Genomic DNA, 25,752 nt, shown 5'->3' with positions numbered 1-25,752 from the left:
AGTCTGCCTCCATCTGCGCAGCTCCACTCCATAAGATAGCTTAAAAAGGCTTAGTAAAAAAACATTTTTTAAAGGTTAAAGGCTGTGGGATGCTGAAAAGATTTTATCAGTGAAAAGGACCTTTTCACTAGTGATTTCAATGTTCCATTTAGGTGGTGCTGAAATACAGCTTTATCTTTGCTGTGCTAAAGCATTTTTGAAAAGGCTTGAGTGAGTGGTGAGGGGAAAAATGAAAATGGCTTCATTTAAAAGTTGCTTGTTATTTTCAGCTGCAGGAATGCATGCAGCTTTTTTGCTCCCCCCACTCCCCCAGTGTGCGCGCGCACACACACACACACACACACACACACACACACTCAGCACCACCTCCTACTCATCAGCTTTGCTTTACTGAACCTGCAGTGGATGTTTCAATTGGGTTTGCAGATGGAAAGCTCAATGCTAAGAAGTGCTTCTACAGGTACCCCCCCTCCCCCCAACAGCTACTACTTTTTAATCCATTTTTTGCAGGGTGGGAGGAAGGGGTAGAAAAACTATAAATTCTGGATACTAGATTGCTATCAATCGTTTATTTGATGTCTCTTTTGGTATGTTCTTCTGTTTAACCAGAAAAAAGGATTTGCTGGGGAGGAGTTCTTCAGAATGATTCAGAGAGTGTGCTCATATATTGGATTTGGAAAAAGGCCTCTGTCTACTGTCTTATTCCATCCTTGACCCACAAATGGCCTTTGTTCTCTCATCATTCAAGCCTATAATGCAGGCCTCGTAATAAGCTTTGTGAATGAATGGGTCTGTGAAAAGAGGAATTGTTTAAAAAAAGAACATTTTTAGGGCATGGCATTGTTTAGATTTTGGAGTGCAGTATGCCACTCCTCCCCTCCCCCACCCCCTTATTAAACTGAAATATAACCTGTATACATTTTCATTTCAACTGTGGTAACGTTGGTATAAGACCCTGTCCAAGAGAAGAGTGCAGTCGTGAAATTTGAACTTAAGCATCACGACATGGTGGATTTCTTATTTCTGGGCTCTCACTGGGTATACTGAATGTAGAAGTCCTTTGTGCTGAGCTTGAAATGAAAAATGCTTTAGGTTTTCTCAGTTCTTTAATAGATGTTGCTATGGGCATCTACTGGAGTTGTGTGTTAATGTGTGCGGTAGCAGATCGCTGCTCTTAGCTTCTACAAACATAGTGCTATCAGGGGGTGAACAAATTTCAAATTTATTGGGGCATTATTTTTTTGTTTACGATCATGGTAGTGAAAAAGTGGGAAAGGTTTTTTTTGAAGATCAATGCCATTTCAAACAAATGAATCAATTTCTATTTGTCCCACAGTGTTCTAGTTCTGGAGATGCTGCTCTCTCCCAGATATTTTTCAAAGAAAAATCAAAAGGTTTCTTGACAGTGAAGTATCTGAAGCCCCTCCTGCAAGCAGTGCAAACTTGAGAAGTAATTTAATGTCTGCGCATTTGCTCAACCGTTGATGGCTATCCATTCTGTAGTAGGGCGCCTTGATTTGTTTCTAAGAATTCAAAATGGCTGAGTTCATCTTTTTCACTACATTTTTAAAGTGCCATCTCCACCCTATCTCAATTAGAATATAGACATAAATGACACATTTTTATGTAGTAAAGGCAAAATTTAACAGGAAATAAAAGAAAAAAATCATTCCTGCATAATATTTTCTGCAATATTGATCTGTAGTGGTAGTCTAATCGTCCGTCTCTTGGACCTAAACTTCACAAGGTTTTTGAGGAAGTAGCAACTCCCGTGTGTGCCTAGCTTCAACACGATGAGAAGCAGCAGGTATCAGAAAGGGAAATTCAAATGTATTATACCTCACACATACTTTTGTGAAACAGTATAGCACTTGTATTGGCTAGCGGTAGGTCCAGGAGAGGTTACTTTGAGCAAGCACAGTCCAAACTGTGCAGACTGTGGGAGATTCGGCTGATTAATTTGTGCTTCCTGTATTGTGTAGATAACTGTCAATCAATATTTACAGCTTCCCTTCACTTTATTGGCTAAAACAATTGCGTCCTGTTTCCTATTTAACTCATTAAGTCAGTTGCTGTGGATTAAAATTACGTCAGCACAAGCCATGTGATGTTGTTTTATGAATGCTCACAATTTTATTGTAAAATTCAGATGTTTCTAAAGCTCATCCCAGTGTTCTTTATCTAAGTTAGAGGTAGTTGCAAATGGTTTTAAAAATAGCCTAATAAAACATTTTATGAAGGGGAAAAAAGTATATATTTTTCATTCCAGACTTCACAAGTTAAAATCCTGATAGAATCCCAGAAGTAACACACCTGAGTTACTCATTAGTGGTTTGTATTTTCCTTTTCAGGAAAGGATGGTAATATAATGTAGAACTCAGAACTCTTGTTAACCACTAGCTCTAAATGTTCTAAGCGTGGTGTTGTATGGAATGGTGCACCTGTGTCACACAGTAAGTGTTCCCCTTGTCTCCTGTGAAAGGCTGCATTTAGTCTGCTTCCGTTGAATAACCTCCCTGATCTGATTTGCGAGAGCAGTCACTCCGCTGGTTATTTGGGAGTTTGTGCTTGGCTGAGAGTGAAGGGAGCCTGTGGTTTCTCTCAGAAAAAAAAAGAAAAAGAAAGCACAGGGAGTCGCCTTCATTAGTAGCGCTGTTCTTTTATTTTCACAGTGAGTACGCTTCAGGATGGAAGGTGTCACACTGCTGGGAGAAAGTGAAATAAAAAGACCTTTGGCAGGTGGTTGAGTGAAGTGTCTTTTCTTTTAAAAAAGCACAAGACATTGGAGAGCAAGAGTTGAACATCCGCACTTTGTCCCAAAACCGTCTCACCTCCTCTGGACTGTGGCTGCCCTTTGATCTATCACCAGACAGGGGGAGCACACAGCTCACTCTCTTGGCTCTTTATTAAAGGTGGGCTGTGAGCTGGAGATGCTGCTGAACTGACTTGTAGTCCATGAACACTTTGACAATAACTTGGAAAAACTGTGCTGAAAGCTGTTACCCAGCTCCTTCAACAAAAGGCAGCCAGATCTGTTATTGACGTGGTAGATATTCATTTCATTGTGATAAACCACCACAACTTTATCATACTGTGAAATTAAGGTACCACACATTTTACCAGTAGGTCTCACCTCGTTTGCTGTAAGATTTGCCCACCTGCTTCAACAGCCTTACCGGTTGATACTGTAATTATCGTAAGCACCACTGATTAATTAGTCTTTCTCGATCTTTATTAAGTTTCATCTTTCCTCTGGTCTTTCATTTTCCACAATGATGGTAAACATTGAGTAATATAATAATGAAATATCACAGTTTTAGCTGTTTGAATATTCAGTGGAAATTAACTGATGGGATTGTAGTCATTGAAATTGATAGGTTGTCACAATACCTCTCAGTCTCTATTTGTCGTGTGTTGTGATAAAAACAATGGAAATGATGTGATAAGAGGTTTAAGAGAAGGATGAAATAGAATAAGCTTTTATTCTGTTTGTATTTAATGTCAGGTTGGGATGGGCAATGGGTGTTTTTTAATCACCATTCATTTAATCACCATTAATTTCATTTAATCACCAATCAAATTTTTAATTTTTTTTAAGACAGTTTTAATCCATTTGGATGAGAAGGTGGACTGTAAAGTTGCATTTTTGTGTGATATTTCTGGAATTTTATGGTGTTGTGAGGGGTTTGGTATAACAGGCTGTACCCTGCTCATTTTTCCTTTGGAGGCCAGATCTGCCCGTGAGATTGCAAATTGTATTTTGAAGTATTGTTTGAACTGTCTCGCCTTGCAAATCAAATCCCAAATAGCAGGACTGAGCTTTGTCATAGACATCTACTTTGTGTGACCAGGACTGTGAGAGACTATATCACTTTGGTTTACAGTAAACTTTGTCTTGGAAAATGATTGAATGCAGGTATAAAATAGTAACTGCAGAGTTATTAAATTTACATTTACTGTAACCTTTAGACTGTTTGCTGAACCTGGATCAGTTACAATTTCAACAGTGGAGGTTGCCTTATGGCAAAGAAAAATATTTTACATTTTCCCATCCAGTTTGGTGAGAATCACTTCTTGATGTTCAGCTCCCTGGCCCCACCTTAGCTAAAGTTACTGAGGAATGTGAGATGTCTTGTCACAGGAAAGGCCTTGCTTGTAGAACACTCAGATCTGAGCTGAGATTTCCTCTATGAGAAAGGCCCCCTGTCTAGCACACTGCAGGCTTTCAGAAGTATTCATCCGGTCTGAGGGCGCTTGTAAATCGGTGCCCGGGTGCGTTTGGCGAAACACATTCCCAGGCGTTCTTTCCCGGCGTACCATGGATTGAGGTTAGCCAGCATGCGCAGTTACACTGAAACCACTCTTACACGTGGTGCGTTTGTTTACACACACGGCTCTGCAGCGGAGCGTCTGCCGTTCGCTACTTAAGCTTTGCTCTGTCACTGCGGCACGGATGAACACACAGCAAATCTCTCTGCTTTTTTTTTATTATTATTGTTAGTCCTCTTGCAGAAGCACAAGGTGATGGGCTTATCAGATGCAGGGCCAGATGTAGACCTGCTGATTTATAGGGGAACAAATTTATCATTATTATTATGATTTTTTTACCTCTTTGGATTTGCCTTGTGCTTCATCCGTGGTTCATTATAAAGGAGTCGCTGAAGATAACTCTGGAATTCTGGAATTCCTCTCCAGGAAACCACATGATCTTCACGTGATGTGATTCTCTGGACATGCATATTAACTGTCAGCCCCCCCACCCTTTCCCTCCCCCCAAAACCACTTCCACATAAGTTGACATGACAGACATCCTCCAGACCCTGTATAAGACTGTTGGGCCTTCCATGTATCCGTGTCACCATACATTAAGTGTCAAACGCGCTAGGTGGAGAATTCGAGCAAATCTGAAGGTCACCGCTGCTATGCCACGATAACCGTAACCATGAGGAGGTCACGAGATTTCACTGGGTTTTGCACCCCTCCCTGTTACGGTTTCTGTGTTCTGTGTCATATTTTTTAAAAATATGGCTTTTAAGAGTTTATTGCCGTTAAACGATCTCGGGTTTACCATGCCGCATTGCGCGAAATCGCCAGCCGTTCGCGAAGTGACACAGAGTGTGGCGGCATTGTCCTGTTGGTTACAGAGGTGGCCTTGTAAAATGAGAAATATTTTTCAGTATTATTCAGTTTGTTTTTAAAAGGTTAAATTCCAGGACACTTATTTAACGCCTTATTGAAACGGCTTCAAATGGTTTCACACAGCGTGTACTTTTTTTCTGCCTTTCTCAGATCGTGATGTTTCTGCATTCAGACGGGCTCGAGAGAAAGTGCAGCCCAGTCGCACCGCGCTGGCTAGCGGCAGGGACTTTGTGTAGGTGGTGCTTCCATACGTTTCTCTTGAACCTCTCCTCTCTCCCACCTCCAAATTGAACAAGACTTTTTGCAGAGTTTTGTCTGCCATTCCTGACCTTGTTCTCGTCTTGGATTTAAGTGGTGTGTGGCTTGCATTAAGCTTGTAGGTCTGCATTTTATATTTTCTAGCAACAGCACAGTATGGACTTTGCGTGATCACTGCCTCTTAAAGGTGTCCACAGAGCTCATCCGCATGTGGAGGTTTGGAAGCATATAGCACTGGCATCTTTGAGCATTCAGACTGATGTATTCAAATGGAGGGCTTGACATGTTTATAATGTTGGCTAAGTCATATTGGAAAGAAGTCGTAATATTTGGTGGTGGGAGGGACATGCCAAGCATGCAGTACTAACCCCTTGTAAAATTGCTGGGTACTAACTGCATAAGCAAATTTATTTTCATTAGCTGCCTATTTGTGGTGATTTTTTTTACAAGAGCTATTCCTGTCCCCCACCAAATGCATCCTTATTTATTTATTTGTTTATTTATTTATGTATTTATTTATGTACGTATGTACAAATGTTGTCCAACCTTTAATCCTGAAACAATGAGCCTTCAAATCACGGCCTTTCAGCTCTAATTTAAGGTGTCCCCAGGACTCAATTAAATTAATTTCTGTGCGGTGGGGGTGTAATTGCCTTCTGAACAGCTGCAATATCTTCACATACCCGAAAGCTGTGCATCTGCAGCGGTGCTTATTCGTGGGGCCTTGTGAATGATCCCTTTTGTGCGGGGGAGTTAATGACAAGCATGACTCCATGTGAAAATCATATGATGGAAGCGGATCCGCTCTGAGACACAGGCAGGACATGAGGGCCGATTTGTCATGAAATGTTTAAATCGATGACATCGTTGAACTCTACGCTTGCCCCCCCTTTTGTAAATGCTATTCAGTTAGACAGTGCCTGAGTGTAAAGTCAGTGTGTAAGTAGTGTGGACCAAGTCGGTGAAATTAGTTTGGGATGGTAATGGTGCCAGAAGTGCTATGGCTGTTGCATCATGTAGCTGGTTTGATTATTTGTTTGCTCAGTGGCCAGAAAGGAAAGAGAAGGAGCTCCTTGTGCTGGTCGGGCTAAGCAATTGGCTTGATTTGTGTGCTCTGAATCTCACAATGAAGTTAGGAAGCTGTTCTCTGGAAAAAAAATAACCATAACCAGTTACCGACTTACTGCTTTTGAGTAAGTGTTCATTTTGTTTATAAAACTGTAAAGCTAAAAAGTTAAGCACAACTTGGGGGATAATGGAGATGAAATGATAATACAAATATATTTTTATAATTTCAAAACAAAGCTAAAAGCTTCCATCAGGGCAGTCATTCTCCAAATCTATAATAACTGTGTACAGATAGACAGATTGGCCTAATTAGGGCTTTTAGCGGAAATGCATTGATTTTTTTTAGAAATGCAATGCATTCTTCCACTGTTAGTTGTATTCTTCCCAAAGTACTGCTGAACTTTTTTTATTATACCTTTACCCTTTTTACCTGTTCCATGTACATTGGTGGAACTGCGTGGTACTGTGGGTACCTTTCTCATTTTATACACCCACACAGAAGGCTTCATGGCAGAGCATAATCTCAGTCCTACCAAAATCTTTTAAGAACGTTTTATCATGTTTTATGATGTCTCTCCTGTATGTGGCTGGATACACATACAGGAGCACCTGGCTCACAGGTGTTGGGAGTACTGCCTCATACTCAAACCTGCTTGCCTCTGGTTACAGTACATTACACTACAACATTATTGTCATTTAGCAGATACTCTTATCCACAGCAATTTACATTTGTTTCAATTTTTACATGTTATCCATCTATACAGCTGGATATTTACTGAGTTCAGTTGTGGGTTAAGTACTTTGCCCAAGGGTACAGCAGCAGTTCCCTAGCTGGGAATCAAATCGGCAACCTTTTGGTCACAAGCCCTGCTCCTTATGACTACACTACACTCCCGCCACACTGTTGTTAAGTTCAGAATGCTGGGTGGGCATGACCCAGTCATGCAGCCAGTGACCTCCATCTTCAAGCCCTCACACTGTGGAAAGTGCTTATTCTTCCCTGCACAGTCAATTAATGCATTTATTTTGGGAAGGACAATGCTGTTTTCAAGGGTCTCTCTTGCCGTCAACAGCCATTGCCCCATTACATCTTCTCGGGTCCTCTGTCACAAGTTGATTGTGGGCAAGTTTGGAAGGATAACTCCCTGTATTTTGTGTTTTTCGCCTGATGGGAAAATCAAAAGATGCTCTAGCTCGTTAAAATGACTAGCTGATGCTTCACTGTTACAAACTGCGCTTAAAGGCTTATTTATAACGCTTTCAAATAACGCATTGAACGTAAACTAAAAAAAGGCTGGAAAGCGTCGGCAGTGATCACACTGCAGAAGCTGCCTTTTTTTAATCTGCGTTTGACATTTATTTATCAAACGCTATCAGGAAAAGATCCACTCTGCGGTGCCTTCCTTCAAGGTCTCTGTCTCCATTTCTCTTTTGATGATAGTTCCTTCGTCGGTAATTAACTGTGTATTGTAGTCTTGAATGGAGTGATTTTGTGAGCTGTAAGATTACGCTTGTTGATCATTCTAAGGAAGACCTGCTGATAAGTTTCGTCCATCGTACTCGATTGAAGAGGAAATCGATGGTGCACATGTGGTGTTGTGGTTTGAGTGCCTTGGGTTGTGGGTTCGAATCCCAGGTGGATCAGGTGTGGTCTGGTTTCACTGAAATGTGGAAGATGTGCGGATGATTCTGTATGGGGGCGCCTGCCTTGCGATTTAAAAGGGATGATCATTAAAGAAATGCTCCTTTGAGGTCCACACTACTTTCAGTCAAACCGGCTCTTGGATTCTCCTTTTATGTGTCTTGTCATATGTTAGTTTAGTTTTTCCCCCCATAGATCTTTTCAGTTTCATTTCATAGTCATGGTTTGCAATTAAATATCAGGCTTTGACCTAAAAAAGGGAGATGTGCCTTTGATGAATGAGATTTTTATATAGAAAATTTACTATCTGGAAATCACTGTTTATGTGACTAAAGCCACTCTGTCTGTGCTCATCTAATCATCTTACCTGACACAGGTAACTGTAAAGGTAACACAGGTAGATGTACACAGTGATGTTGTTATATTTGAAAGGAAAAGCACTAAATCCATTTTTTTGTGGAGGAGCTGCATCAAAATACTTTCTGTCAGTTCATTTGCAAATATTGTGACACCAAACTACAGATTTGAGGAGAAATAACACTTAGCAGGAACTGTTAGCCAAGTCTGTACTGGCAAGTGTTGTGATTGCTCAATTATCAGTTTAGGGTTGATAGCAATTAGGCTAAGACTGGCTAATCTCCCTTGGCATTGAATGATGTCATTTGTCTAGTTGGCGGAATCCTGGGACCTACATGAGGAGCTGTCTGTACAGTGTGGTAGTGTAGGTAACAGTGCTGACAGTGTCTTTGAGGTCTTTGGCTCCGTGATGAAAGCTGTAGGCATTCATGATATGTGGGCTGTCCTTGCATTTGTAGAAACGGACACAAACGATGCAAAGGAGAATAATAGGAATAGAATATGTAATATATAGTCATGTATGAGAGTTATATAAGAGAAGCAGTAACTGGACTAGGTTTGGGGATTTGGATATGAACATGACTACTGATGACTGCTGTTTCCACATGATGGCTTTACATTGATGGTGTGTATGTTTACGTGTGCGTGTGCATGCGCACATTTTTTTGTGTGTGTATGTTTTACTGACAATTTAACAGAGTATGTGCAGAACGCACGGTGATATTAACACAGACGCTGGTTTCAAGTGGTGTGTTTTCAAAAAAAAAAAAAAAAAGCCCTGTTTTAAGGCTGATGCAGCCGCTGCCTCTGGGACTGACACTACTCTCTCAGCTGAGTACATCTACACAGATGTAATCAGCATGAAGCCAGAGAATGCAATTGGCGTAAAAAAATGTGCTGCCACATCGCTTACGGCAGATTGGGACCCTGTTTTTTTAATTTTGCATTAAAATGTGTGTAATCTTAAATCTCCTAATTTTCTTTGACTTTTTGGATTACAGCCTAGAGTGAAATGGAACCATGCCATCTGAATAATTTTGTGCTTTCCATAAAATTTTGATGTCATAATTCTTCATCTGCTGGGCTGCAGATTTATTTATTTTTTTGGAGAGCAACCTCTTTGCTGCTGTATGCATTGCATAACCACTAATGGCAGCAATGGAGAAGAGGGTTTTTAAATCTATCTGGTTCCTATAAGCCCCCTGTATAAATATTATTAATGAACAGTCTCTCGAAAGCCTAAGTTAAATAGTAGGCTAACCCGGGCAGTGGTGGTGAAGTGCACTCAGAAATGAATGAAACCGGTCATTGCAATAAAACGGTAATAATGCTCATAATTATAAAGACTGTTTTTATATTGTATTTGGACGCCATGTTTACACAAAACAGATCTGAGAATGCATCGTTTGCAGATGGCTGTTTTCTAGTCACATGGCTTTCTGAGATTATTTTCGCTGTAGTGTTTTGGTTGTTAATGTTGCACCATATGCTCAGTGGTTGTTTTTTTTTTTTTGTGAAAATCCACTGGTTTTGAATGTTATTATGCACCTTGCAAGCTGTGGATTTTTTGGGGTAGTTTGTTTAGGGTTTTTAAATAAGGAACTTCACCACATTCAGAAAAGTATTTTTGCCCAAATACTGAGTACAATAACTGTGGAATATATTTGTCACTATAAATAACCTACATTGCCATTATGTTTTTTAAAGCCCTGCATTGGGCATTAAAGTAATGCCACATATTTGGTACTTAGAGTCAAATCAAACCTTGCCTTTGGCGCTAATCACGCCCGTTAAAAGCTTTAAAATCCCTGCGTTTTTCAACAGCTATTTGCTCTGGTGAAACCCCATGTTTACCACAGCGAAGTTCGGCACACGTTTGGATTTTCAGCCTGTATACTGTACAGCTGTGGTGTTTCGTCAAATTCTTTTTTTTCTCCCCCAATCCAGCTTTAGTTCAAAGGAGATCTAGGTCAAGAGAGGCCTAAATGAGATTGTTTAACCTCATCTCTACATAATTCTGTCATTCTGGCGGCATACGTAATGTGACCGTAAAAACACACACACACACACACAATTTGAAGAGCGGTTTCAGGGGCGGGAAGCGTACGCAGGCATAGATGTTCTCTGACGTCATCTTTGAAGTGGACGCTTAAAACCCAATAAAGCGGCCGCACGGAGCGGCGGTCTGGCGTGCGCCGCTGCTGCCCTGCGCATCGGTGCAGCATCGCGGTGCGCGGAAACGGGGAGCCACACCGGTAGCGTAGCTGGGTTTGTTTTAAAATGAACCGGGAGGGGGGAGATCCATAATTGATGCGGTGGAAAAGTGCGATAGCTCAGCCGCCCGTGTTACGCTTAACTTTTTGTGACCTACATGAGCTTATGATTGGTGAAAGCATTGTTCTGCTGAACGCCACCACCAGCAGCCAACAGCGGCAGCCGGCTGCTGCCGTCTCCAAGCACCTGTCTACGGCAGGCACTTAGTAAGGCTTATTTACACCGTCATGTTAGACGGGGAGCGCGTTAAGCACTGCGCTGGAGATTGATCGTTTTAGTCACGCCAGTGTCTGACAGTGAATATTGACACGGTAATGTGGATTACCAGGTCTGGCCTGCCTGCCCCTGGTGTGGCAGGTTGGCGGTGCAGTGCATTTTCCCTTTGCTTGTTGCTGTTTCAGCACACGATAACGGAGCTGAGAGGACAGTTAAAATGGATCAGGATCAACATAAACAATTCATCACTTTTAGTTGCAATCACATTTGGAAACCGTGCTAAAGTAACTGTTTTAAATGAAGATATCTGATTTGATGTTCCAAACTGGTCAATATAGTGATCAGTATGTCATTTTTTTAAATGACTTTTTGTTGACACATCTTCAGATTAATTAACCTGGATCCTTTTCCCCTTAAGTGTAATGTGTCTGTTATGGTCCAGAATAGAAATCAAGGTTCACACATTTCATTACAAGGGTGTATGTGTGCTTATCATTTGTAATCAGTTCAAACACAGTCTAAACAGTGAATTTAAGCATGTGTACAAAATGGTCTTGTTCAGAAAATACACTAGGGTCAACCTATTAATGCATTCATAGGATATTTCCAGCTGTCTAATTCTGAACAGTAAAGGTGCAAAAGGGTGATAAACGCCATTCCCAAGTTGCTCTTGAGAGCTGGTGTCCTATGCAGATGTAGGAGCTGCTTACCAAACTTTTGTGAGGATGGTTTCATACAAGGCAGACCATCACAACATTGCCACCTTAACACTCCGTGAACGATCGGTACTGAACGTGGTGTGGGAATGGTTTGCGTCCCCTATGAAAATGACACCAGACCTTGTCAGAAGGTCGAGGACCTTGGTCGAGACTTGCAGGTCCTTCTGGCTGAAGAGCCGCAGTGTAGAGGGGAGGATCCACTCCCTGTGTAGCCGCTGGGCGCATCTGGCTTTGTGTCGAACCCAAGCTTTTCAGTTTCCAAGCGTGTGGCACTCCCACATAACAGAAAGAAAAATGTGTGCAGTTTGAAACACAGTTTTTTTTTTTGGTCAGGGCTGCCTGGTATGTCTCTAGGTGACTTCATTCTGTTACAGCTTTTGAAAAGGTGAAAACTGCAGCGTGGAGCTTGAATCTGGGAACTGGAGTCTTAGTGAAATAACTAATGCTTTAATGTATGTTATTATTAAATGTAACAGTTTCTGTTAAAAAACAATTTATCTCACGTTGAACATCAGGTGGTCATTACACCATTGTTTTTAAAATTTAGAATTAATATACTGGTAATCAGTATAACCCATATTCTGTATTTTACAAAGTTCAATTCTATACCATATAAGTAAAAATAAAAAGTACTTGCACCACAGGATTGAGGTAGTTTTAACCCTTGACCACCATACTGACCTTGTGGAAAGAGGAAGGGAAACTACATGTCATTGACATGGCAGATAGGGTATCTTTAACATATGAGTGTCATTACACCATTGTTTTTTCAGTTTGGAATCAATTACAGTACATTACATTATTGGCATTTAGCAGACACTGTTATCCAGAGCAACTTACATAGGTTTAAAGTTTTGACATGTTGTCCATTTATACAACTGGATATTTACTGAGGCAGTTCTGGGTTAGGTACTTTGCCCAATGGAACAGCAGCAGTGCTCCAGCTGGAAATCCAACCACCAACCTTTCTGTTACGACACCTGGTCCTTACCATTATGCTAGACTGCCAGAATTAATGTACTGTTAATCACTGTAACCCACACGCTGTATTTTTAAGGTCGAATTCCGTGCTGTATGGGGGAAGAATAAAGAGTGCACGGACAAACCTGCGCACAAACCCGTGCCAGCTCTGCATAGTAAGTGTTGCACCAAGTGATGATTCTCAAGCTGTTAATTGCTGGAGAATTCACAGCGTGCTGCGCGCGAACATCAGTGTCCTAACGACGCAAAATGTGCATATAGCGTGGAAGCGATACCCAGGGTGCAGGCTGTCAGTTTTTTTTTTTTTTTTTTAATTTTTCGCTGGTGCTTTTAAAATGGAGAGTTCAGGAAGACGCTGATTCCTGAAAGTACATGGTGGCTCTTTGGCTTCGGTCCGTAATGTCCCTCCGCGCTAATGTGCCGGTCGTTTATATTTCAGTAATAATGACTGTGACGTTCAGCGTTTTAACTGAACCTCGGTCAGGAGCGCAAAAACGCGCTAGTCGGCGTGATTGACTAACAAGCCCCTTTACCAATACAGTGAGAATGGCTCAATTAGTCTTTGCGTCTTTTCGTTTTGCAACCGTTTTCCGTGCAGACATTCTAAACTGTTACCAATCAAGAGCAGGCAAAACACAAAGGATATAAATAGGGCTCGGAGTGACTGGAAGAGAGACAGTGTCTAATTAGCAGCAATCGATGCAGCAAAATGTAGCCCGGTATCTCTAAGCAACATTGCAGAAACGCTTCGAGCCTTTGGGTGAGGAATCATCCATACAATTGAAGATGAGTTTCTTGCACAAGTTTTTTTTTCCCTCCTTTTTCATACGTGCTTTTAATAGCAGCTGGCGGAAATGCAGCCAAGTGCTGAACTAATCTAATCAAACTAATGTGCGGTATAAGGAGTTCATTATGGAGAGAAAAATGTGGTTTGAAAAGAGTGATTTAATGGTTCTAATAGAACCAGTTCAGTTCTTTTACAAAATCAAACCTCGCAGGCGTTGTGCAATTTGATTAAAAGGATCTTTTTTAAGTCACTTTTTTCCCCTGGTCAACCGATCTGTAAAAATCAGTTTTCTTGTGATATCCAAGACAATTTTTCATTTTCCTGACTGCCACCTTGATCCTTGTCCTTGTTTCTGGATAATAACAGAGAAGTAAACTCAGGCTCTTTGTTAAAGTTGGTCACAGCGTTTGCATGGTGGCTGACCTTGACGGTAGTGAATTAATTCAATGGGCAAGAGAATGTGTAAGTAACTATGAGCATTATAGATGGCTTTGGATGAGGGTTTTTTCTAATCCAAGATTTAAGTGGAAGTGGGGGAAAGCAGGTTGTTTTTTCCTTCTTTCTTTTCCCCTCGGTGCTGAAAACAGACCTGTTTGATTCCTTCATTGCGTGTGCTTTGAGTAAATTGTATTCAGGCTTATGAGACCCTGGCAACCTGTTCTTCTTGCCCAAGCTGTATATCAATATCTTACAGTAGGTCCACATTGTTGTTGCTGTTCAATGCATACGGTCAAAAAAAATCTGAGATGTGCTGCACAAAAAAGGCATTTTGTAAGCAGTATAATGATTCTTTTAAATTGCTTGGGATTTCTTTAAGGTTGAATACAATGGGACAGTGTCGGGCGCTGGCAAGGGTTTTTTTTTTTTTGCATTTATGGCTAATAGCATCTGCACCTTTTGTTGTCACCTCGGCCAAATAATGGGTTCTGTAGCCGGAGGCTCCTTTTCTGTGATCGAAGGAAGGAGGGCAGGACTTTACTCACCTGGGTTAATTCAGAGGCAGAGTCTCGACACTGGCAGTGTCTTTACGAAGCCTTGAACCTCAAAAATGAAGAATAGTCCAGGCCTTAACGTTTCAGTTCCGAAAAAAAAAACACTGATGCCAGTGTGGCTTTGCAGCACAATGGAATGGGTCTTAACTTGTTCTGTTAGATGTGAAGCTGTGAAGGTAACACAGAGATGTGGGAGGTGTTTCTATTCATGTTGAAAAAGAAATAAAAATGTCTGAAATTCTGAAAATACCTGAAGGTTTCGTTAGGGGAAAGTTAACTGTTGATAGGACTTTACCATGGCTGTAAAGTAATACTTTCTTAGTCTTCAGTAACCTTAAATAAAAAAAAAATGTATTTCCATTTATACTGTAAACTTGTTTATTGAGTGAAAGTTTTTGTAGAGGGTTTTGCTCCAGGGCTTCATATTATATTGTGCATTGGGTCAGCTACATCAGCTTGAGGATATGCATGAAAGTCTTTCACCATAGCAAACAGAAGCTCGTCCTTTGTTGAACTGATGATCTGCCTGTTCTCAACACATCTGTGTGGCTTATTGTCTTGACACACCGTCTGTTCCGACAGACCCAATACATTGAGCTGCCCTGGTGTACACTCCCAGCCCAGCTGACCTTTGACCTCTTTGATGACCTCCCCTCCTTTCCTACCTCCTGCACTACCAGCACAGTGCTTGCTTGGGTGAATGGAGCATTTCCTTTGCACCTCCATTAGTTAGTCTTGTTAGTACAAAATCACCCTCTAATAGATGACTGTTACAGAAAACAAACAAAAAAAATTTAAAAGAGCACAGTTCGGGGGCTCCCGAGTGGCTCAGCTGGTAAAAGCACTCGTTCCGAGTGCAGACTGAACGCTACGGCCCGGGTTCGATCCCGACCGTGTCACTAGCCGACAGTGACCGGGAGCTCACAGGCGGAACACATTGGCTTCGTTCTGCCAGGGATAGGGGTGGGTACGTCGGCAGGGGCTTTGACCCCTGCTGGTCGATCGGGCGCCTGTGGTCCACGTGCTAAAGCTGCATATGAATTGTCTTCCTCCGACTCATGCTAGCTTAGCTTGTGGACCGCAGTGCAAAAGGAAGCAGCAGCTGACATCACGTGTCTTGGAGGAGGGCACGTGCTTGTCCACGCTCTCCCGGATTGACAGTGGGGGTTGTGCAATGGGACCAAATAGCGATGACAAATTGGGCATTCCCAAAATTCAGGGAATTGGCCATTCCAAATTGGGGAGAAAATGGAAAAAATGAAAAAAAAGAGCACAGTTGGGAGGCTACGCTTAAACAGATGGTGCAAGTTCTTAACCGTTGCTATAACTCAGCCCCTGTGTTCACAGATCGTTTTGCTGAACGGATGTCCAAAATTTGCCCTTCATCTTCGGATTTGGGGTTATTTCACATTCGCTTGGAAAAACATTCATGTTTAAAGCACAGTAGCAGTCCTTAAATGTAAACCGACCAATAAATGGTTCTGGAATGTAACCTACACATGTAAATGCCAAACCAATCAACACAGGTTATCTCTGTGCTTCACCTGTCAATCAAATCCAAGGGGTTTCTGTGATAGGTCACAGAGGCCATGGAAGCCTTGCTGTGATAGGTCATGGAGGCTGGAATGGCTCGTGAAGGAAAGGTATCCAGTCGAACGCATGTAGCCTGCTGTAGGAAGCGTGTGCAGACAGAGCAGGTCAAAAACCAGCATCCTCCTTGTGATCTAACTGAGTGATTTAAATGTCATAAGGCCCCTTTCCATAATCTGGATCAGGACTGTACCAAAAATGGTAAGGGGGGGGGGTAACTAGGCTGGAGAGGCCCAAAGGTGTATGAAAATTTGTCTCTACCCTAAATGCAGGCCTAAGCCTAAGGTCTCTCCACTTCCCGTGTGTTCGAGCAATACAATGTTTCGACCAAACACTTCAGAGTGTTCCGTTTCTGGTGGAAACGATGGACAGATCCTCTTTGGTTGCCACCCGCAGCCCGACCCAGTTTCGGCCTCGTTGGTTGCATTCCTCTCTTCCTCTCTCTTCTTGTCTCCTGCACATACAGCGCAGTGTTTGTGGGTCAATGGAGCAATCATTATCTGCTTAGTCAATACACCAGTTCCTGATCTTTAAAATGATCTTGTTCAGATACAGACATTTTGGGACTGGGCAATGGCTTGTGGTGTAAACAAAATTAGATGTGTACAAAATACTGATTGAGCGATTTGGATTAAGGTCCCTTTTTGAATATCTTACCTGTCCTCTTGGGTTTTCATATCTAATGAATATTTACGTACATTTTTAATGAAAATAGTTATTCAAGTGTATAGTCAGTCATAAGTTGTCAAATGTGTGCTGAGAGAATATCCACTGAAATCATTTCTGGCAATTAAGATTGGGTTGTTAATCGTTCCATTAATTTCTTCACATCGGCTGGGAAAATCGTATGCCAATCCAGTGACGCTGTACCACGGTAACATGGCAGGCATAAATAATCAAGAATAGGGAATGTGCTTTTCAGTTTCTGTAATGGATTTGCACTCCACGCCAGAGGGTTGTTCCAGGGAAGAGTCAACTCACTTGAAGCGCTTGTCGCCTAAATGCCAGCTACTGCATCCACCACCCACTAAATTTAGTCTTTTTGACTTTTCCTGGAAGTATTTTCAAAGCTGTGTGTGCTTCTCTGCAGCGACTTGGTAGGACTTGTTAATTAAATTAATTAAAAATAAATGAATGCACAATAATGATTGTCATTCTTTGTCATGCTGGTTCTTTTCATTCTTCTCCTCTCTTTTTTCTTTTTTCCCCCTATAACAACTGGGTGCTTTAGGGAGATTTAATCACGCTTAACAGCTCGCCCTCCTCTTCTCGTCGCGCTCCTAATGGTTATTGATTCTTCTGTGGTTTCTCATTAGCACTTTGCTCAACACCTCTTCTCTCCGAGCGCTTTCTCCTGTTGTACAGCAGGAGCGTGAGGAAGCCATGCCATTGCCATCCGAATGATAACTGCAGCGATGCGTGCTGCTCTTCTTTTATTCCTCGCATCATCCCTTCTTCCCGTGCCTCCTTCCACGGTTTGTTCAGATTTTCCTTCTTCGTCAGACAGTCTGTGCGTTTACATAGGCCCAATGGTTTTAACATTTAGTACTGTGCAACATTAGTTATTAGTCCTTATCTTTCTGTGTTATAATAAGTTGTCTCCAAAAGCTTTCACGTTGAAGTGATTGCACCACCATTGTTTATCAAACCGGCATCAAAATGGAAAAATCAAAATCGCCTATAGTCAGAATGGCTTCCGTTAAAAACTGGAACAGTCTCAGACAGCAGTTTGGGCCGTGAATGGTCTCTCCCACTTGAATTGTATTTGAAAAACAAAACAAATAAACAAAAAATAAATGCTCTGGATAATTTCTTGCTGCAAAATCGAAAACGTGCAGTTAATGTAATGGAAATGGGCTCGCTCTGTGCGGTCCCTTTAAAGTGAATTTGATTAAAAAAAAAAGGAGCCCTAAAAAATGAAAACCCGGCGTGCAGGCTTGCAGCGCTGCGTTTGATGTTGGGCCGATACGTCAACGAAAGTGGATGACCTACTTTTTTCCTCAGCCCTGAAATTTTTTTCCAGAAATGGAATTGGATAACTGCAATTTGAGTGCTGCCCGCACAACACAAGAGGGAGCGAGTGGGGGGTGGTGATGGGGGCAGGGGCTACTGCAAACACATTTAAACTGCCCTTGTTACTTTTTTTTTGGAAGAGAGGGAGAAATTCAAGATGAACCATTTTTAATTTGTTATTGAGTGGCTGCAGTTCCTTGTGGCAAAGGATGAAGGGTTTCTGGGTGTATAGGGGCTATACTGGGCTGAGGCTGTGCTGAGACCTTAACCACTTTTTTTTTTTTACTGAATATTACTCATTTTTTGTTTTTCAGCCTTGTATTTCAGGTGTATTTTGAAATGTTTGTTGAAGAATTTGACCATTTTAAAGCAGCCTAATCCTTTTTTTAACTTCACTCTTCTTTTTCTTGAAATCGTATGGATTTTTCCCCTTTTATACACTTCAGCATGTTTCAGAAATAGCCGTTCAACAAAGGGGATGAACTCCAATCTAAGGGCGGACATGAGTGCCGGAGCACTTGAAATGGAACAAGCGCTCGAGCAATAAAAACTGCTTGATTGCCTGAAATGCACGCATAAAGTAGGTCAGCAAATAAGATTGATTTTGTTTGAACTACCCTATTAAATAAACATTCTCTCCTAAAACGAGTGTGCAAAGATGGACAGCGCTCTGCTTTAATAAAATGAAGTGCTTGCCGGACCTTTGACATTTTCACAGGCCATCTGTGGCATTTGGAAGTGGGCGTTTTAATCGTTTTTGAAAGCAAGGCTTTCATTCGCTAACCAGCTCCATCATGGAACCCCCTGTTTCATCAAGAAGAAAACTTGTGAATTTTGATCAAACTATATCATTTAAAAGATTGTACCTAGGATTTATGCAGCAGGGCTGGCAAACCCCAAAACCACTAGGGTGAGGGATCACTACGTGTAATCTTAGCGTTGGGGCGAACCATCGGAGCTGAGCATGGATGATGGGGAAGCGAGCGTTTATCACGGTGTTCGCTAGAGAGGCCACTCACCGATGTTCTGAGAAAAATCTCATCTCCAAAAATGTTTGCTACGAACTGCTGTGGAGTTTTGCTCGAGTTGAAGTGTTTTTGCGAAGCCGTGCCATTCCCCGTTGTTTGATCTAATGGTTCTAATATTTATGAGGTGAGCTGGTTGTACTCACTGAAAAAAAATAGTTGGTATAGCTGCCTATCTACAGTCATTACACAACTACTTTACCAGAGAGGATGAATAAATAATTGACAATCTCTACAGACCAACCTTTGGATTCCTCAATAGCGAGTTGTACTTCAGAGAATATCAATGAATGTCTTCTGTAATATTTTCTTCCTCCTGCATTTGCACTTGCCCATACAATGTGGCAGACTTACCCTGCCATTAACATGCTTGTAACAAGACAGGAGAGAGGAAGACTGGATGGAGTGGGCCTGAGCTAGTGGGTATGCCTCCAGGTAGTTCAAGGAAAAAGGGGCCCAAGTTGTCTTTCCCTTTCTGTCCTTTTGGGGTCTCCTGTTTACGCATTTTGTTTTCAGTTCAAATCACAAATATGTACAAATGCTCAACAATGTCTGTATGTGTACAACTGTTTAATGTCTCTTAAAAAACCATAGTATGACACATATATTTTGATAGGCTGCAAATAACATATAATGTGATTCAGCCATGTTGGTATATATTGTTGAAGTTCTGCCATTCTGATTTGACTACTAAAATGAACTATTTTTAGCCAGTCGATTTTTATCACGAGAGTTGACAGGTCTGTTTCTTTTTTCAATTGATATTGCTCTGAGCTTCCTCAACCTAAAAGAACACTGTGAATGTTTGACATTTCACCGACTTGAGTAGGTCTTGGCATTAGGAGTTTTTTTTAATGCGAGGGAAATTGCTTGTTGTCAAAGATTGACATTTAGGGTCGGAACTTGCTGGCATTATACTGTTAAATTTGGATAGTTACATTTAAATAATGAATGGCCTCCACCTTCGCTTCCCGTGGCAGCGTACTTGATTTAAAAGGGTAAGATAAAGATGTGTTTAAATAATCTGTTGGGTCATGAAGTGAAGCACCTTAATGCAAAGGTGTGGATAAATGTGGCTTTGTTTGGCATAATGCTAAGTTTCATTTGACCAGTTTTAGTATGTTGACAGTAATGCTTTTGTAGCCTAATTTTAATTGCACATTTTCTTTTCTGTTTTGTGTGAGCATTATCCTGCATATGCACGGAAATCCCATCCCTGCTCAGATGAAGGCACGGCTGTTTTCTCTCTTTACTTCCAAAGGCATTGTGGTCCGCAGGGCACGAGTATGATGGATATCATGCTGGTCCTGAGCTTTTGGGGTGTTGCCCATTTCCTCTGAGATTAGAGCCATTGGACCGCAGCCAGTATGTCTATGTGAGCTTGAGAAGTAGCAGAGAATTTGTCCTGGGCCAGCAGTGTGTTGTAGTGGTAAAGGAGCAGGGCTCATAACCGAAACTTTGCTGGTTCGAATACTTGCTGGGGAGTTGCTGTAGTATCCTTGGACAAGGTACTTAACCCAGAATTGCCTCAGTAAATATCCAGCTGTATAAATGGAGAAAATTTTAACCTATGTATCTCTGGATAAGAGCACCTGCTGAATAACAACATTGTAATGTTTGTCAGTTTCTTTAAGCCTTGTGTTCGTGGCATTTTTCTATGATGTTGTAGCTTTACCTGCTGGCCACGTGTGTGAGAGGGGGAACCCAGCACACAGTGCTCTAAACTGTGATAATGTGTGCACAAAGGGTGACCAGTCAAAAGTAGTGGGTATTTCACCTGACCAATCAGCGGTAGGTGTTTCTTGTTACATCAGAGACAAGTCGGTAAAGAGCATGGTACCCCCTCCCCACACCCCATGGTCTGTGCCTACTTAACTCAGTTTAGTCCACTGCTTGTAAGGCTGGCCGAATGGACATGTTCCTTTCTACATGCATTCAAGTGTATATAGATTAGTAGCTGATGTTATACAGTATGTGTATCTGTGTGGATATATATACACCTAACACATACACATAGTTTACACATCCATACTGAAATGTTTTTTATTCTAAGGATTTTGAGTACTGTATCCCTAGCAGTATCTCGACTTTGTGTCCTCATATTAAGTCTTAATATAATTGAATAATTTATAATCGTACCAACCACTGCTGAAAGCTTTTTTTCCTGAACAGTATTTGGCTGTGCTGCTGACTGCAGAATGCCAAACACCACAGCAGCTGTTAAACCCCTCAAGTCGTACGGCTTTTTAAATTTCACAGAGAGCCGGTGACCTGGAAGGTAATTGCCAGTTTGGTTAATTACCACTGCGCGGCTTATTTTTGGTCGAGCTTGCTCACTTGCTTCATTCTGTCCTTCTGCGCTGACAACAGAAGAGCACATTCTTCTGCAATAAAACAGTTTTTCATCGCATTTCATGTTAGTCTTCTGCTCTTTTTTGTTTATTAGTTTATGAAATGTCGACCAGTGTTTTACATGCAGCCGTTGAGTGCACATATGAGCATTCAATGTGTGAAATTCATTGTATTCATTGTATTCAACCCATTGAATTGTGTTTCCTTGGTGCATACTCTCCCTGGTTTGTGTGCATGTCAGACAAAATGTACGGTGAAATCCAGTGGGGTCTAAGTCGCTCTGTGTGTGCGTGCATGTGTAAGAATCAGTTGCAGTGAAGCTGTTTCTGATTTTTATGGAAAAGGAAGCACATTCTGGCAGTGAGTCACAGCCAGAATCTTCATTTCAAAGTCGAGACTCCCTGAGATGTCGGGAGAGGTAAACGATGAAGAAAAATACACAGGCGGAAGGTAATGGATTCCTTTTTTGCTGCAGTTCTCCAAATAATCTGTTGCATTTGTTCTCTTTTTTGTTGTTCATTGTGATCATTACAACACATAATTAGCTATCACGGCGATGTGTCTGTAGTGAGAAAATGAACAAACGCAGTCTTTGAATCAACATTAAGATACTGTGAAGCATCATTATTGGAGCATCCATGGAGAAAGCAGCAGCTGACCTCTTAAGGGGTTATCTGACAATTACAACTTGTCCAACTTATCATTATTGCCTCGGCTCCCCATACGTTGCCACTGAGATACAGGTCAGGAGATAACACATAAAATTGAATTACGCTTACATTTTAAAGGCACATCTTCTGCTGTTGGTACAAGTTCTGCTTTACTCTGAAATACATATCGTTGAAGGAAAAAAAATCTTCAGGTCCTCCTGTGCTACAGATCCTTCAGTCTGACTAGAATGTGACTGTTTTCAAAGGAGAACTACTCAGTATCAGCTTAGAACATTCTGTCCAATTAGGATCTATTCAGAATCTGCACAGAATGTTCATCCGTCCAATGAGAATTGACTTGGATCCATTGGCCTCTGGATCACCAGGGGCGTGTTTGATGAGAAGATGAGGGCATTCCCACGGGCAGTGTGAGATCCCTTCTTGGTTTCTCAGCATCCCTTCCTCTTTACAAACGCATTAAAACTCTGAACGAAAACAGAAGACTCTTTGGAGAAAAAAAAAAACAAATAAATGTGATGTAAAATGTACAGTATACTGTATGTTGGTTGCACCCTGTGGTGTGTTGCTGTTAATCAAATTGCTTGTAATATATGTAAACCTGACAGAATGCAGGTCGTTTCTGTCGTCACTGTCTCCGAACTATTTGTGTCATCCCATGAGCAGAGTCATTTCCTGCAATAAAAATGCTTAACTTGGTTTAAAATGGGTTAAAGCTTAACTTCTCTCAGATCCACATTAATCCCCACAATAGCAGTTGCCATTGGTCTGGTTATGAATTTAACTTTGGCCAGGAATGATCTTGGCTTCATTAGGTAGTGCCCGTCTCAACCTACCCATGGTTTCAACCATGTTCACTTAACCGTTCTGTTTTTTTTTTTTTTTTTTTTTTTGGTGAGTGGCTGCAATATGTATTCACGTTACCCGGTGTGGTTGCCAGGCAACAGCTGAATCCAGTATTTACAGTTAATAAAAAGTGAGTGACATTAACGCATGCTGTAATATTAGGCAAAGAGGGGATTTGCTTTAGAGGGGGAGAGAAGAAATGAAAAGCTGGTTTGTCTGTAAATGGGGATATGGGGGGGCGGTGTGTAGCGGTGGAGTTTGATAAAGGATAAAGTCGGGTGATTTAATTTCTGTGTCCTCCAATGCTAATATGAATAAAGGAGAAATGGTGACAAGTGATGGTCCTAAAAATTTCATTCCTTAAGTATAATACATTTGTTTGGCTCTCTCTGTCTTTGTCTATCTATCTGTTTATCTATTATCTATCTATCCATATGCAGTATAAATATAATACACACACACACACATATGTAATATATAATATAAATAAGTACACACACATACATATGATATCATTGTTTATTAGGGCTATCTTAAATCAATCTTAAGGTCTCTTGTCAGATCACCTAGGGGGTGGGACGGTGATAAATCATTTTACAATTTGGTCTTTTTTGGGCCACTGGCTTGCTTGGTTCATCACACTCACCACTTCCCTGGGGTTCATTATGAGATGATGTAACTTTTGTCAGGAAAACTTCAGATTAATCCTCCTTTACATTTAGCTGTGCACATTAATGATCACTGTGAAGTAAACCATTGATAATCACTTCTAGAACAGACCTGAGAGACCTTTACACTAGCTAGTTTGTCATATTCATTGGTTTTGACATTGGTTGAGCGATTAGCGTGGGTGACGTTTTTGCTTTGACCAGCTAAACACTGTGGTGACTACAGTTTGACAGGAAGTGATGTGGAATCTGACCACTAAAAATGGATTTTGTATGACATTCAGGTGAACCATGTGGTATTGTCATCATTTTGTTGGATTTTTCAATTGCAAAGATGATATGCCGTATTTTAAACGTTAATATACATCTGCCCTGTTTTGAAAGTGCAGTTGTTGTAATTGCAGTGAAGAATTGTGTTGCTTGTACACTGCAACTGTTACCTTTCTTCTCATGCTAGATGTTTGAATTTAGCTTTGACAACCTACACTTTTCTTGTTTTAGTCAACTCACGAAGTGGCCTATTGGAGTGACCAATTAATCCTAGCCTTTCCCACTGATTTATTAGTTATGTATTTCCCATTCCAAGTTTGTTGGTCTTGAATGGTGACCGTGTCTCTGTGAGAATGCAATGAAAAAACAACTGTGCACGCTCGTTCACGGAGACTGCATTTTGGCGGTCAGGTGCAAAAACTCAGACTTGTTTGGTGCCATGCCTTGAGTCAGTTTGTAAAATAAAAGCTTGGAGGACTGACACAGAGCATCACATGTCTCGGAGGTGTAAAAACCCTCTCTTTCCTCATCTGTCAGGAGAATTCACTCGGTCATTTTATTCTCTGTTTGCAGGGTTTGAAAGCATTTTGGAAGGGCTGTTTGGGCCAGGGCTTGTAAAGGATCTTACCCTATTTCAAGGTAAGGACAGCTCCAATGTTGTTGTTTTTTTTGTTATCTTACATACTAGAATAAATGCATAAGCATATAGGCAGCTGAAAAGAGCCATGGTTTAAACGAGAGGAAAAATGGGAGCAGACGTTTCTTTGTACAAAGGTGATTTTGCATAGAGTTTCTTGTGCATAGTAGTGCAGAGTCAAAAGCAACTATCGCCGCAGTGCAGATAATACAACGTAAAGAAAATGTCTTTCTGTTATACCTACATTTGAATGAGTAGAAGCTGTTGTGCTTGTTCCTGTCTTTGGTGTTCTGATTGGACCTCGTGTTCTGACCCTGTGGCACGATGCACCAGTAAGCTAAGTCACCTTTGTTAAAGTGCTGCCTGCTGTCTCTTCTCTCCCGTGCCGTGCGGAGTTACATGAATGCAAAGCAGAGCTGGGGGTCCAGTGTTACAGGTCCTCTGTCTCACCATTATCTCTGAACCTGCAAGGATAATTTTACCTTTTTTATGTTTTTATTTTTGTTACACCTCTGTTTTTGCATAAAGCTGATGCAAAAAAGTTATGGATGGATTCATCCTGATCTTTAGGTTATGAAAATCAGGCAAATTTGACTGGTTAAATACTGCAGTTTGTCTCACATGGAAAAGTCTGAGTAAAAGCATTGAATCAAGAGAATAAAGGATGTACTGTGAAAGTGGTAGTATGTTTCTTTTCTGTTAAGGATCTAATCTCATTGGCTTATTTGGCTTGAGCCAGTTATGATCTGTACACAGAGCAAGCAGAGTCTCTTATCCTCTGTGAGTTTGTCCCTATAGCTACACCTACACTGACAGGAAACTGCAGCATCACCACGCTGCATGTTCTCATAGAAATAAATTGCATTATATTACATTACATTATTGTCATTTAGTAGACGCTCTTATGCAGTGTGACTTACATGGGTTACAGTTTTGTCCATTGATACAGACAGCTACTGAGGCAACTCTGGGTGAAATACCTTGCCCGAGGGTATAGCAGCAGTGCCCCAGTGGGGAATCAGTACTGTTTCAGTTTCGAGTCCTGCTCCTTACTGCTATGCTACTGGTTCACCCCAAATTTGCAAATTTAAACTGCAGCGCTTGGATCCACACAGGCCATTGCCATCCTGGCACCCTGGTCACCATGAGTGGTGGCTCTGCACTTTGTGTGCAATAAACTGAAAATGTGCCATTTGCTCTTTGGAAAAAGAAGAGAGACACTTCCTTGAATCTGTCATTTTTTCCCTCCT

General features: G+C 41.3%; 1 protein-coding gene across 1 annotated transcript in view; it reads left to right on the top strand.

Annotated features, from left to right (window-relative positions):
- lcor (ligand dependent nuclear receptor corepressor) overlaps window positions 1-25,752 on the top strand; it is a 44,551-nt gene that overhangs the window by 2,256 nt on the left and 16,543 nt on the right. Inside the window, exon 2 of the mRNA XM_036538613.1 lies at window positions 24,439-24,504. Within this exon, the coding sequence (XP_036394506.1) occupies window positions 24,439-24,504 (66 nt within the window). The remainder of the gene's footprint in view (window positions 1-24,438; window positions 24,505-25,752) is intronic.

Source organism: Megalops cyprinoides, chromosome 1 (genome assembly GCF_013368585.1).
Source record: "Megalops cyprinoides isolate fMegCyp1 chromosome 1, fMegCyp1.pri, whole genome shotgun sequence".
In the NCBI taxonomy this organism is placed as follows: Eukaryota; Metazoa; Chordata; class Actinopteri; order Elopiformes; family Megalopidae; genus Megalops; species Megalops cyprinoides.
The sequence above is the reverse complement of the archived record's forward strand: the minus strand, read 5'-3'. Positions and strand labels throughout refer to the sequence as shown.